This window comes from Halichoerus grypus, chromosome 3, assembly GCF_964656455.1.
Source record: "Halichoerus grypus chromosome 3, mHalGry1.hap1.1, whole genome shotgun sequence".
NCBI classification, from domain to species: domain Eukaryota; kingdom Metazoa; phylum Chordata; class Mammalia; order Carnivora; family Phocidae; genus Halichoerus; species Halichoerus grypus.
In genome coordinates, this window is record NC_135714.1 from 80,832,088 (window position 1) to 80,847,841 (window position 15,754).

At 36.9% G+C, this 15,754-nt stretch overlaps 1 protein-coding gene across 1 annotated transcript in view; it reads left to right on the top strand.

Annotated features, from left to right (window-relative positions):
- METAP1 (methionyl aminopeptidase 1) overlaps positions 1-15,754 on the top strand; it is a 71,428-nt gene that overhangs the window by 41,491 nt on the left and 14,183 nt on the right. The window contains exons 4-9 of the mRNA XM_036106578.2: positions 900-960; positions 5,269-5,360; positions 6,597-6,680; positions 9,388-9,526; positions 11,079-11,210; positions 14,803-14,946. Of these exons, the coding sequence (XP_035962471.1) occupies positions 900-960; positions 5,269-5,360; positions 6,597-6,680; positions 9,388-9,526; positions 11,079-11,210; positions 14,803-14,946 (652 nt within the window). The remainder of the gene's footprint in view (positions 1-899; positions 961-5,268; positions 5,361-6,596; positions 6,681-9,387; positions 9,527-11,078; positions 11,211-14,802; positions 14,947-15,754) is intronic.

Sequence of the window (15,754 nt, forward strand, 5' to 3'; positions counted from 1 at the left end):
CCAGCACAGTGATAGTGTATATTACTTTTTCCTAGTTTTTTTAAGCAGGATATATTTCCACCTTAATTTAGATATGGCTTTTCTGCCACACCCAGCCCTTCCTATGTTCTTGGCAGGTGGACCTCAGGAATCTTCTTTTTTTTTTTTTTTTTTTTTTAAGATTTTATTTGACAGAGAGAAAGACAGAGAGGGAACACAAGCAGGGGGAGTGGGAGAGGGAGAAGCAGGCTTCCCGCTGAGCAGGGAGCCCGATGCGGGGCTCGATCCCAGGACCCTGGGACCATGACCTGAGCCGAAGGCAGACGCTTAACGACTGAGCCACCCAGGCACCCCGGCAGGTGGACCTCAGGAATCTTAACACAGGAATTGACTTAAGCTGACATCTGTTTGCTATCCTTAAATATTTAAAAACTCTTTACTGATGGTTTTCTTTTTATCAAAGGAGTATATCTTTAAATTTTAAAATTTGGAAAAATATAAAAAACATGAAAAAGTCTCTTTAATTCTACCTCCAGAGATAATGACCAGGAGCATATTAATGTATATTTACTTCGAGACATTATTTTATTACTGTTTTTGGTTTGCTGGTTTGTTTGGAGCAACATGGGCACCTTGCTGTCTGTGTCATCTTAAATCCTAACTTGTCCACTCTCCTTCTTTCGTAAGTATCCTCAGAAAGGGAGTGGCATTAGCCACTAGGAAAGGAAAGCTTAGTCTTCATGAAAGAGATACGATATTTAAGATGTCATTTAAAACTTGTTTTCCATTTATATGATATGAATGAACTTTTATCTTTAGTGTTTTTTCCCCTACATTTTTTTTCTTTGTTAGTAAATTTTAATAATGAAAGTTACTTTCAGATTTGAATTGGTTTTAACTAACCTCTTTGATGTTTTTAGATGCCAACAAGGCCAGTGCCAAGTTATATTCAAAGACCAGATTATGCTGATCACCCTTTAGGTAAATTCTGTGCTGATTCTCCCATTTTTCAATTTGTGGGCTTGGTGACTACTGCAAAGGAAAGGAGTTTTTTTTTTTTTGTAGAAAATTTTCAGTGCTGGATTTCCAATAAATGTAAACATGTTTTTCCGAGACACAGTAGAACATTTGTAAGAATCAAAAATTCTTTCCTCCCTTTAGAAATCTACCCAATTATGAAAACGTTGTTTATGTAGCTGCTAACGGCTACATTTAACATAATGTATTTTGTGTTGTTCTGTCAAATTCTAGATTAAAAATTGTTTTGATTTTAACATGTCCTCCTACCTTAATTATGTAGTATCTATTTAGATTAAAAAAACAGCGTGGGGAGGCCTTGATTGAACGCCTAACTAAAGACTCTGGGCTGTAGCAGTAATAGAAATAATAGGATGATTATGATTCTGTAACTGGTACTTATTTTTTCATGACTATGTGTCAGGCAATGTGCTAAGTTCTTTACATGCGTTCCTTTCTCCATTTAGTATTTTGACCACCCCTGAGTTGGGTTCCGTGGTCTTCTCCATTTTATAGATACTGATAGTGAGACACCCAGAGAAGATAGGTAATTTGCAGCACAGGTTAGTGGAGCAGTCTGATCTTAGGGCCTGCATACATAGCTTCAGTTGGACTATGTGAGATTACTGATTTTGCATGTCTAAAATGTTGAGTATCAGCGTTTTTCTGTGGTTTAATCTAAGCTGAGCTACCTTTGCTTTGTTCTCTAAGAGGTGGGGAGGTGTATTAACTTCTTATGAATATAATTTTTTTTTTTTAAAGATTTATTGATTTAGAGATACAAAGAGAGAGTGTGCATGGGCAGTGAGAGGGGCAGAGGCAGAGGGAGAGGGAGAGGAAGAGAGAATCCACAAGCAGACTCCCCGGCTGAACACAGAGCCCATCACGGGACTCAGTCTCAGGACCCTGACATTATGACCTGAGGCGAAATCAAGAGTTGGCCGCTTAATGAACTGAGCCACCCAGGCGCCCCGTGAATATAATTTTAAAATTTAGTTAAACTCTACAATTTTAGATGAATTGAAGGACAGGACAGTCTGAATGACAGAATATTGTTAAGGATGTATAATTTCATTTCTCTATACTTAATATTCTTGAGTATAGTTTTAATTTGTTTTAAAAAAATACATAGACAAGGTAAATTCTAATAGGATAAAATGTTACACAGTGAAAAGTAAGTCCTACTCCCCAGAGGTAACCACTGTTAACAGTTTCTTGGGGCACTTTCTAGAGATATTTTATGTGTGCACACACAAAAATACCCCACCCCAATTCCACACAAAAGGAACAAACTGTATATACCTTTTCACCTTGTTATATTCTCTTAATATTTCTTGGAAACATTCTATATAAACCCTCTGCTTTCTTTTTAATGACTGAGGTGTATTGCATTGTGTTGGATGCATCAGTTTGTTAAACCAGGCCTCTACTGATGTATGGCTAGTTTATTTCCAGGTTTTTACTTCTTACAATTTGACTGCAGTAACTCTTCTTATATTTACTTCTTTGTGAACGTGTGAGAGTATTTCTGTAGGTTAATTGCGTGAAGTAAATAGGTAGATCAAAGGATGCATGCATTTTTTATTTTGAGAGGTACTACAAATTTCCGAGATTTTGCCATTTGTTACTCTCATTAAAAACATATGGGGGTTTCTTTTCCTATATCTTCCCCAGTATAGAATGTTGCCAAGTTTTATGATTTGTGCTAATTGTTACTGTAATTTATATTTTTAAATTGTAAGGTTGAGCATCTTTTTATATGTTAAAGGTCATTTTTATTTTTTTTCCCTCTTGATCTGTCTGTTCATATCCTTAGCCTCCCCCACAGTTAGATTTGTAGTTTTTTCTATACTGAGTTATAAGCGCTCTTTCTATATTAAGAAAAATAATCCCTTGATATATGTGCTATAAATATTTTTTCCCGACTGAACATTTACATTTTTGTTTTTACAGCATTACATTTATGACAAACTTTCAACATTTTTCTGTAATAAAATTTATCAGTGTTTTCTTTTAAGGTGTCTGTGGCTTTATGACCTAGAAAGACCTTTTTGGTTCAGATATTATAAAAAATATTTTCTCCTCTTTTCTTCCACTGTTTTCATGGTTTCACTCTTTTTGTGTATGATAAGATTTTTGATGCTTTTATCATTTATTATTAGGTGTTAAATAGGGATGCAACTTAATTTTTCTCTCATATCTGGTTATCATATCACTAGTGTTTAGACAAATCAGTTGTCTTTTAATTGATTTTAAAATGCAATCTATGTCCTTACAGTAAATTCTCACACGTCTGGGTCTGTTTTTGGTTTCTCATCTGTTTCATTAACCCATTTGTCTAATCATGTGCCATTGCCAAACTGTTTTATTTATTTATTTGACAGAGAGATAGAGAGAGAACACAAGTAGGCAGAGAAGCAGGCAGAGGGAGAGGGAGAAGCAGGCTCCCCGCAGAGCAGGGAGCCCGATGCGGGACTCGATCCCAGGACCCTGGGATCATGACCTGAGCCGAAGGCAGCCGCTTAACCGACTGAGCCACCCAGGCGCCCCCATTGCCAAACTGTTTTAATTATTATTGCTATATAATGTTTTAATACTTGGTAAGCCTTGTTCCCCCACCTTTCCTCTTTTTCAGAATTTTCCTAGCATTCTTGCATGTTTGTTTTTCCATGTGAAATTTATTTTATTTTATTTTATTACTTTTTCCATGCAAAATTTAGAATCTTTCTGAAAGGTTCCCAAAAATATCCTGTTGCCATTTTTTATTGGGATAGCATTAAATTTATAGACTAATATTGGAAGAATTCACACCTTTACAATATTGAGTATTCCTACCCAAGGAGAGGGTGCTTTTCTCTTTTGTCTCCTTTTATGTCTTTTAGTGGTGTTTTCAATTTTTCTTCATTAGGTTTTCTTTTTGTTGTTAAGTTTATTCCTGGATACTTTTTTAGTTACTCTTATGAATAGCATCTTCTGTATTTTCTAGCAGTGGTTTGTATATGGGAAAGTTAATTGACTCTGATGTATTTATCTGATATTCTGCCACCTTGCTGCACTCTTATTTCTAGTCATTTATCAGGTATTCCCTTGTTCTAGGGACACATAATCATATCTCTAAAATGATGAGGGTTTTGTTCTTTTCTTTCTAGTTTTATACATCTTATTCTTTCTCTTGTTTAATTACAGTTGTTAGTACTGTCAGAACATTGTTAAATAATACTCCTGACAAGTGGACATTCCATGATGATGGTTCTTAACTTGAGATTTGTATTTGTCATGTTAAGGTGGTAGCTGGCCATGTTATCAGAATTATCTTTGAAGATGATCATTTATCTTTCCTCTCTTAATCTGCAGCTCTGATGAATTATATTAATAGATTTGTTAATATTGAACTATTCTTGCCTTTCCAGTATGAATCTCATTTAAGTCATGCTGTATTTTATGTTTTTTGGATTCTGTTTGATAATACTTTATTTGGGATTTTTATATCATTTATAAAAAAGCTTAGTTTATGGTTTATTATATTCTTTTTTGTCAAATTTTGTAATAATTATACTGACTATGACACTTTTCAAATGTATGAATAACTTGAATTAAGCTAATTTTATTAGTGAAGATTCTTAGGGCGGTATTTTTCAAACTTTTTTGACTATGACCTAGAACGAGAAATGGATTTTATAACATGATCTGTGTGTGTGTGTGTGTGTGTGTGTGTGTGTAAATTAACAAACATTCCACAACAGCACTTAGTCCTATTCTATATGATTTAGTCTTAATATTTTCTGTTCCATGTATTTACTTTAAAAAAATGTTAGTCACGGTCCACTAAAGGGTCACAGTTTGAAAAACACCGACTTAGGTTCTTGTTTAAAAAAATCAGTGAGTATAATGATTCATCAGTCGTTGGTGTATAATTGCTTCATTAGTTGATGATCGTTACAGCAATTTGTAAATTGTATGGTACTGTTTAAGTGTGAATCATTTACTGACCTTATCAGCATATTGCCTGTCGTGTAATAAGTACTCCATACTGACTGATTTCTAATAGATCTGGGAGTTTGTTCTTTAGAATTCTTTCTTCAGTTTGTTTAGCAAATTTCCTTTTCATATTGAAAATATTTTTTAAAAATATCTGACCTGGACCCTCCAAAATGATGAGATACTATTGTGTGAAATAATGAGGCTTGACGATTATTGTGTCATTAGGAAGACAATTAGGCTAATAAATACTACATCTTTCCATTCATTTTGGCTTTTCTTACTGATTTTCAGGAATGTCTGAATCTGAACAGGCTCTTAAAGGTACTTCTCAAATTAAATTACTCTCATCTGAAGATATAGAAGGAATGCGACTTGTATGTAGGGTAAGAGTTACTTTTTTCCCCATGGAGTAAGCTACATTTAAGTGGACATGAAGTAGTTAGACATGAAGTCAATGATTTGTTGATTTATAAAGGTAGCAAATGTTACATTATAAGACTTTGGCTAGCCATACTTACTTTTCATTAAAGTATTGTTAGCATATAATTTTATGCAACTGTTGTTTTCTACATCGAAGCTTGGATAGCCTATTTGAGAAATAGTATGGCAGGTAATCTAGTTTAGTTGGCAGTCAATTTTTTGACCCGTTGTATTTTTTTGTTGTTGTTTTAAAGAACCAGGTATATTCATGATATTTTGTCATTTTACTTTCACGAGTCATCATAACATAGGGCAAAGTTTAAGGCTTTATATAACTTTAAGTTAAAGCCTCTGTTAAAGCCATGAAATACAGTAACCCACCCTTATCCGTGGTTTTGCTTTCCATGGTTTCAGTTACCCGTGGTCAACCACGGTCTGGAAGCAGGTGATCTTTTTTCTGATGTATTGTCAGAAGGTCATTAGTAGCCTAATGCTACATCACAATGCCTGTCTCATTCACTTCATTTTATCTCATCATGGAGGCATTTTATCATCTCACATCATTCCCCAGAAGGGTGAGTACAGTATAGTAAGCTATTTTGAGAGAGAGAGAGATCACATTCATATAACTTTTATTAGAGTATATTGTTATATACTTTCTCTATATAATAATTGTTCTGTTATTGTTGTTAATCTCTCACTGTCCTTTACTTATAAATTAAATTTTATCATAGGTTTATATATATAGGAAAAACATAGTGTATGTTGGTTTCAGTACTGTCTGGTTTCAGGCATCCAGAGGGTCTTGGAACAGATCCCCTATAGATAATGGGAGACTACTGTAACTAGGAAGTATAAAAATGTGAGAAGACTTAACTTCCATCAACTGATTATTGTTCAGATTCCTAGGATATGCATTTTCACATAGAAATCAGTCATGCTTACTTATTAAGCTAGTTAGCCCAATTTTATTTATATATTTATACACACATCTATTTATTGATGGACATTAGAAATGCAAATGGTTTTAAAATGAAAATTCACAAATATAATACCATATAATATTTAGATTAAAATCTCTGTAATAATTAGAGATTTGTAAAACAAATCTCTCACAAAATCTAAGATAGTACAAAGGGTACAGATTTCTGTTTCTGTTCCATTTCTTCTTGAATGTATTAAATGTTTCTTTTTTACAGCTTGCTAGAGAAGTGTTGGACATTGCTGCTGGCATGATTAAACCAGGTGTAACTACTGAAGAAATAGATCATGCTGTACACTTAGTAAGAACTTTACTTTTGAAAATGTTTTTCGCATTATTAGATGTTTCAGGCTTCTAAAAATTAAGTAAACTTAAGTTCTGATTGTCTAAAATAATGTCTAAATTAGCATAGCTAATTTGAAAGCAGATTTTTACTTTATTTCAATACAGAAAATATTCAAGTCTTTATTCCCATTTTTAAGTATCTGTGATACTGAGGTCTGAGGTGGCTTGATATATCTTGTTTCTGAAACCTCACATTTTATAATGTTTTAGTTTAGTTTTTATAAAATGGTAATTTTATGAATATGTAGTGCTTTATTTTTTAATACTAGTGCTTTAAATAAATCATGCCACTACATACATTAAATATTTTAAAATAAAGAAGAATACAACTTCTGAAGCTATATTAGTAGAAAAATGTTCCCTTTTATATCTACAATAACAAAGCAGTAACTAGGTGATTGTTTGTGGTAAATATGATATAGGGATTTTTTTTTTTTTAAAGATTTTATTTTATTTATTTGACAGAGTGAGAAGCAGGGGGAGTGGGAGAGGGAGAAGCAGGCTTCCCGCCGAGCAGGGAGCCCGATGTGGGGCTCGATCCCAGGACCCCGGGACTATGACCTGAGCTGAAGGCAGATGCTCAAAGACTGAGCCACCCAGGCGCCCCAGTATAGGGATATTTTTTATAAAGATTGCCTATCCATCATGGAGAGACCTTAGCACATGAGTAGTAATGAATGCACACATTATATGAATAGATTATTCACAAGAGAAGAGCAATAATTAGTTAATATGTCACATGGAAAACTAATTAAACCTGCTATGGTAATCAAACAAATGCAAATCATGAAGACCTACTGAATTAGTTCAGTATTTTAAAGATGTTTATTTCTACTGCCTTTATGGAGAAGATGAAGCTGGAACTCCTTTACATGGTGGTGCTACTATAAATTGGGACAACCTTTTTGAAAGGAAATTGACGATGTGTCTTGAGCCATAAAAATGTTCATAAAATTATTTGTTTATTGAGAGAGAGAAAGTGCACACCTGTGTGTGTGAATGGGGGAGGGACCGATGGAGAGGGAGAGAGAGAATCCCAAGCAGCTCCTCGCCCAGCACGGAGCCCAGCAGTGGGGCTCGATCTCACTGAGATGCTGAGATCACGACGTGAGTTGAAATCAAGAGTCAGTTGTTTAACCGACTGAGCCACCCAGGCGCCCCAGCTTGTAAAATTTATTTAAAAATATTTATAAAATCTGATTTTGGGGGATTGTTCCATATATTATAAAATATATGCAGTAATAGCATTTTGTGCACTTGCTATATAGCCCAGGTGCTCTTTTTCTTTTATAGTTTTTTTTTTTAATAGAGAGCGTGCGCAGAAGCCAGGGGGCAGAGGGAGAGGGAGAAGCAGACTCTTCACTGAGCAGGGAGCCCGATGCGGGGCGTGATCCCAGGATCCTGAGATCATGACCTGAGCTGAAGGCAGACGCCCAACCAACTGAGCCACCCAGGTGCTCCCGGGTGCTCTTTTACATGCTGCTTTTACTAACTCTAATCTCTGCAACAGCTCCATGAAATAGATACCACTGTTGTCTGCCTTGTACAGGAAAGGAAACTGAGGCAGGGGTTAATTAACTTGTCCAATGTTAGACACAACTTGTAAGTGATGGAGTTGGCATTTTTAAAAGTTAAGACAGTTTGCTGTGTAAACTACTATTTATACTGGCTGTGAGAAGTATAGAAGTATATCATTAAATAAGGGAAAAGTGACAGGCATGTAGTTATTGGTTCTAACATTTTTTGTAATTGAGGAAACTTAATTTAAATTTCCAATAATAGTGGAATTGCCAGTAAAATTATGGTGTATTTCACAAATCATATTAATGTGCAACTATTTAAAAATTATTAGTCTGCAGACTGTGTGGCAGTATGGAAAGAGAAATCATGTATGCTATGACTCCCACTGTGTAAAAACATCCAAGTAAAATAAGACTTAAGGAGAACCAGACCATTTTCTTAGAGGTTCCTTTGTTGTTCCATATGAAGTAGTGATTAAAATGTATCTGGAAGTACTTTATCATCTCTTAATTATGTTGGTATTCCTTTTTTGGTCATAGGGATATAGGCTTCTTAGATATAGTTACATTAAAAGTACATTAATATTTACTTTAAATATTATCTTTTCATTTTAAATAATATATTTTTAATAAAAAGTAGTTAATTCTAAACTAGAATCTTCATATACATAACATTTGTGTGTATTTGTAAATATTTGTAATATGTGAATTTACTTTTCTTTTGCAATTATTAGTAAACTGGTTTGCATACAATCTGACTGGTGTATATTAAGATAATATTTACTACTATTTCTAAAATAAAATATTAAGTTCATTAGTGTCTGTGCAACAAATATTTTCACATTTTTCAAATTTTAAAATCTGATTAATTGGGGTGCCTGGATGGCTCAGTCCGTTGAGCATCTGACTGTTGATTTCCGCTCAGGTCATGATCTCAGGGTCGTGAGATCAAGCCCTGCGTTGGGCTCTGTGCTTGTGGAGTCTGCTTGAGATTCTCTTCCTCTCCCTCTGATCCTTCCCCCACTCAGCACACTCTCTCTTCTCTCTCTCTAAATAAATAAATACAATTAAAAAATGTGGTTAATTGCATACTGATTTTTTCTTTTGCACATTCCAAATTATTTTCTCTGTATTTTATTATAGGCATGTATTGCAAGAAATTGTTATCCTTCTCCCCTGAATTATTATAATTTCCCAAAGTCTTGTTGTACTTCAGTGAATGAAGTGATCTGCCATGGGATTCCAGACAGACGGCCCTTGCAAGAAGGTGATATTGTTAATGGTAAGAAATAAGTGTGACTTTTGTCCCCATCAGTGAAGCAACAACAAGGTTTTGGGCATCTGATAGTGACTTGCGTTTTGTTCACTTGGTTCCTATCTTTAACTTATCCTTTTTTTGTATTTAAAATTTAAAAGAAATCTTAAATCTATGGAAACATTTTTTATGATTTTAAGATACTGCTTTTAAGATACTTCTAGTATATGTTTGGTACAGCATGAATTTCTTTAATGCCAATTATCATATGTGATTGATAAATAGGTGCAAGATGTCAGTGAAATGTGGAAGTAATGTTAATTCAAGTGGGATTTTCCCCCCCTTTTCCTTTTCGTCCACTGATGATTTTGAAGAGCTCAGGGCAGGCTTTCTTACAGATGAGAAGTTTTTAGTAATATCTGAGGAGAAGTTTTTAGTAATATCTGAAGTATTTAGTAATATCTGAATATGTGAAGACCCTAAGAAAAAAGCTAAAATCCTACAGAAGTGCCTTCTTTGATATAAGAAGTTCAGAAAGTGGCTTTAAGGACCACTGTGTTAAGCTGTCTTGCAAGTGCAGAGGAAGGAGCTGCCAAGATTTCCCTCTGATTAAAAGAAATATCGACAAAGAAGGCATCCCTGGATGGTATTTTTAATATTGATGAACTCGGTCTCTTTAGTCATCAGATACCTTCAAAGGCTTACATATCAGATGGGGAAGCATGAGCCCAAGTGGTAAAGGCTGCTGGGAGTGCACTGCCCACAGTGCTGGCTGGGAGGGATAGTGGACACAACGGGCGCTTCTTGTTCCGGGTAGAACAGTCAGGGTGTCTGTTTATGAAGTGCCATAGGTGTTGAGTGGTCTGCCCAACCCTGTTTTTCATACAAACCCTGTTATTTTTATTACATGCATAATGCGTGTGGTTTTTCAGGAATGTATGTGTCATGCTAGTCAACACACTATATTGTGATATTGTAGGTTGGTTGAAAATTCATGGTTTAAAAATCCTAATTTAATGTATACATTCAGTGTATTGTATAGTAGTAGTCTGTCCTCTTAAATATGGGGACAACGGGAGGGATGAATATTCACAAATAAGGGGAAGGCAGATGAGTTTTTGAGAAACAAATGTAGAATAGTGTAAGTTTTTCTATTTACGGATGTGCTAGGAGGAGGAAAAAACTCGTCGAAGATGGTAAGTGAAAGCAGTGTTTTCTGTTTAATGTCAAAATGTAGCGTGGTCGTCTGTTTAATGCTATTAATATGGCTTATTGATCCTGCATGAATGTGTCCTCAGTACATGTCTTCTGCCACACGTGATCTGATTACTACTGTATGGATAAAAGCCCACCATCTGGCTTGGGCTGCTCGACCACGCGCTCTTCTCCACAGTGCCTTTAGTTGCATTACAGGCAAGGAGTGTCTTCCAGGAAGTCACTTGATACCCCTTCGTGTCTACTTTGAGAATGCAGAAATTGTCTTGCTCATGAAACTGCTTGACACTGTCATGTTGGAGAAGTGACTTCTATTTTGAAATAAAAACAGATGTGGTCTTTATACTTGTACATTGTTTTGCAGTGGACATCACTCTTTATCGCAATGGTTATCACGGGGACTTGAATGAGACGTTTTTTGTTGGAGAGGTGGATGAGGGAGCGCGGAAACTGGTGCAGACCACGTACGAGTGCCTGATGCAAGCCATCGATGCAGGTCAGTGTCCGTGCTGCGCACCCGCCGCAGCGGCTGTGCGTTCGGGGGCCTCACCCGGCTCTTGATTGCATTCCTTGTCCCACCGGCTCTGCCTCTTCCCTAACCTGACTTAGCTTGGGATTGTAGCAGGAATGGATTGACGGGTGATTTGGGCATCCCTTGATGAGGTGGACCAGATGATTGCTTATCATCCTTTACCTCTTCTGTGATCGATCTGCCTTTTCTTTGGCTGATAAATGAGGAGGAATGTGTATTATATGTATAGCATATGATAAATGTATAGGAATGTATAGTTCTTGAGTGCAGCTTTTTTTCTACTTGTTAATTCTTTCATAAGTATTATGTTCTCATTATAAAAAAACAAGATGCTAGATTATAAGAAAAATGAATGATCTTCCTTTATACTTAGCTCTTTTCCTTTTTATATCTTTTTTCTTTTTCTACTTTTAACATTTAGGCTTTTTCTACTTTTATTTTTTTATTTTTTTTAAAGATTTTATTATTTATTTATTTGACAGAGACACAGTGAGAGAGGGAACACAAGCAGGGGGAGTGGGAGAGGGAGAAGCAGGCTTCCCGAGCAGGGAGCCCGATGCGGGACTCAATCCCAGGACTCTGGGATCATGACCTGAGCCGAAGACAGACGCTTAACGACTGAGCCACCCAGGCGCCCCATAGGCTTTTTCTACTTTTAACACTTAGTTTTTTTCTCCCCTGTGTATTAACAGACAGACAGACACACCACATATACCTATATGTATGTGTTTACTTAGGTTAAATGGCGTTATAGTATTGGTAGTATTATGTAATTTAATACTTTCTCAGTAGAATCTTTATGATTTTTCCAAATGAGCATATGTATCTGCATGCATAGATCTACTCCCTTCTTTTAATGGCTCTATATTATATTCCACAGTATAAAAATTTCTACAATTATTCCCCTACTGGAATTTGGTGTTTTCCAAATGTCTTGCTTATTGTAGTGAATAACAACCTTTTTTGTGTGTGTGTGTGAATAATACCTTTGAGTAGAGAGATATTTCTGTTGGAGTTTACTCAGGCTGTCTTTGTCCCTACAAACAGCTCATACAGATATTTTTTTTGTTGATACTGTCTTAGGAGGAGAGAGAAGGAATGGTTTGTTGCGAATGCTAGCAGACTGTTACTAAAAGGACAGTTTGAGTGCAAACAACATTTTCAGTTGAAACCCACAACATTTTAGCTCTATTGTTTAGTATATTATTTGTACCTGCCGCCCTCTTCCTGCGCAATAAACCTGATATATCATCAACAAAGTATTGGACATGACCAGGTTCTTTGGCAAACACATAGTTATCTCTAATGACATAGATATGTTATTTTTATTGTCTTGAATCTATTTTAACATGCATGGGAGATGATGAAATTTTTACTAATAAAGTTGGAGGAATGAAAAATGAAAACGTGATATTCTCATGTATCAGTGTATGAGAGAGTTCTTTTTACTTATTCATTGTGGATTATTTAAAAACTAATATTCTTTAGTGTTTAATTTCTCATTTGGGGAAGTCATAGTTTAACTTTTAGGGTTTCTGCCAGATAATGTCTTCAATGTTTATGTCCTTTTTGCTTTTCTGTGAGTTGATTGAAATAACCAGATAGCGAAAGTGTTGTTGTACAAAGACACAGGAATAGAACTTGCCAAGAAACTATCAGAAACCAGTCTTCATAACAGTAGCCAGGAAGGAACAAAAGTTGCTTAATCTCTGGAAAGTGCTATTAATACCTTTGTGTGTATCATTCTTGCCCCTTATTTTCTATTAACTTGGCGACTCAGTGTGGTGCAGCACAGTAGAGAGCTTCACTGTTGTTGAAATTCTCCTTCTAGAATAGGGCTTCTCAGCGTCTACATTATTGGCATTTTGAGTCTGGGAATTCTTTGTTGTGGAGCCTGTCCTGTGCATTGTAGGATGCTTATCTATGTTCCTGGTCATTACCCGCTAGATGCCGGTTGCACTCCTACCAGAAACGTCTCCAGATTTTAATGAGGTGCATCCTTGGTATGAGAACTGCCTCGGGTATGAGAATTAGGGAGGAATCTCCTCCTTTCTACTCTCTCATTATTTTTGAATAGGGATTTTCTTTGTTGTATACTGTGCAGACTGGGTTAAAATTTTGCTTTCCTCCCCCACGACTGGGGCTGATGGGAAGTCTGAGATGGGAATGCAAGCAAATCATTATGAAAGTCAGCACGGTTCCTCAAAATTATTAACATCCCACCCCCCAAAAAAGTCAAGCTGGAACATGTAGTTAAGAGCAAGTATATATTAATTGAAATGATTCCTGGAGCTATTTCCCCAGAGATTTGCTTGGCTGGAGGAGATATGTTGTACCTGAACCTCAGGTTGGAAATCAGGTAGGCAGAGTAGGAGACTGTAGGGAGTCTGAGGACCCCAGAACCATGGCTAGGTTCCCCAGGAGTCTGGCAGGGCCCAGCTCCTGGGGTCTCAGTGCGAGGAGAGCCATACCAACCAACAATGAGAACCACTTCGTTTGTTTTAGTTTTTATTGAAACAGTGGTAAAAGTCATAAAAATTAAGCAGGGCAGGAATATATAGTAAGAAGTATCTTTTTTTTTTTTTTTTTAATTAAATTTATTAGAGACCGTGCACACAAGTAAGGGGATGGGGCAGAGGCAGAAGGAGAAGCAGACTCGCCGCTGAGCAGGGAACCCAATGTGGGGCTCGATCCCAGAACCCTGAGACCATGACCTGAGCCAGAGGCAGAAGCTTAACAGACTGAGCCACCCAGGCGCTCAAGAAGTATCTTTCTATACCCTATCTCCAGGACTGTGTTCAGAGGCAACTCTGAATAATTTTAGGAACACTTTTATGGGGATAAAGAAGCCCAGGGGAAATAATTCTTTGAGAAGTTGATCAGATTGAAACCAAGGACAAGTCAAGTTACTTTCTGGACATTCCTTTTTCTCCCGGTGCTCTCTCCTCTCCTCACCTCTTCTGCTCACTTTAAAACACTAGCACACTTGGGGCCCCTGGGTGGCTCAGTCCGTTAAGCGTCCAGCTCTTGATTTCAGCTCAGGTCATGATCTCAGGGTAAATGGGATCGAGCCCCGCATCGGGCTCTGCACTGGGTGTGGAGCCTGCTTTAAGATTCTCTGTCTCCCTTTGTCCTCCTCTCCCCCTCTCCCCCCGCCCGGTGCATGCTCACTCTCTGTCTTTCCCAAAAAAAAGAGTAGCACACTTGACATTAGAGAAGGAGAGGAAGAGATGCATGTTTTCCATTCTTTTGTTTGTTCAGAAAACAAAAGGTGCGTCTCCCCAACCCCTTCGTACTGCACACGTGTCCTTTTCTACACCGAAGGACAGAATACAGGTGCTACTGGTTTGAATCTCAACTTGGCCATTTACTGGCGGTACAGCATCTCTGTCCCTTGGTTTCCTCATCTGAAAGTTTTGTACATATCTCTTTACATGGCAGCATATAATGGAGGCATGTAAAGCATTTAGAAAGGTTCCTGGCACTTAGATAGTAATTGCTCAGTAAATGTTAGTTATTATTACTCTTTGTCATGACTCTTCTTTTTTCCTTTCAGTGAAACCTGGTGTTCGATACAGAGAATTGGGAAACATTATTCAGAAGCATGCCCAAGCGAATGGGTTTTCAGTTGTTCGAAGCTATTGTGGGCATGGAATCCACAAGCTTTTTCATACAGCCCCCAACGTACCCCATTATGCCAGTAAGTACTATCCAAAGATTTGGTTTTTGCTAGCCATTTAGTCAACTAATATTTATTCAAACATTTAACAGGACCTACTATTTTGTACTTACTAATCTATAAGCTCTTATGAATGGACCGTCAAAATGTATATTTGCTAATACACAACACACATTCATATTTTGCTCACGTAACAGTCCAAAACGTGTGTTTGGTGACTGTTGGGGCTGGTGGTAGGGCAGTTACTCTGCGACCCAGGTCCTGTCATCTTCAACCTATACCTTTCAAGGTCACTTTGGGTTACTCTTCTAACCTGTAGATACTGGAGAGGATGGGAAGAAGCATGAAGGGGTATGTTTGGGAGGTTTTAATGAACCAGCCTGGAATTGGCATAAATCACTTACATTTACTTTTCATTGGCAGGAGTGCAGTCACATGGCTACACTAACTGCGGAGGAGGTTGGGAAATACAATCTAGCTGAGTACTCAGAAGAAAAGTAAACGAATTTTGGTGAACAGCTAATAGCCTCTGCCACGGGTCTAGCTATCACTATTCTGATTCCTTAAGTGAAATTGGTTTGGTTTGGTTTGATTTTGTAGTGTATGTCAGATACTGTACTATTTGTTGGTATAAATACAGGGGAATAGAGTACCTTTCCTCAAGTTGAGTGGTGTTTGATAGAATAACGAAGGAAGTGTGGGACAATTAATGTTTTCCAGATACCTTTTCTGTTGGAGAGCTAGGTCGTGCAGGAATAAGTCTGCTATTTAGTGCTAAAAAGGAAAGCTGTCCACACTAAGTGACCTAAGAAGGAATTTAACATGTATG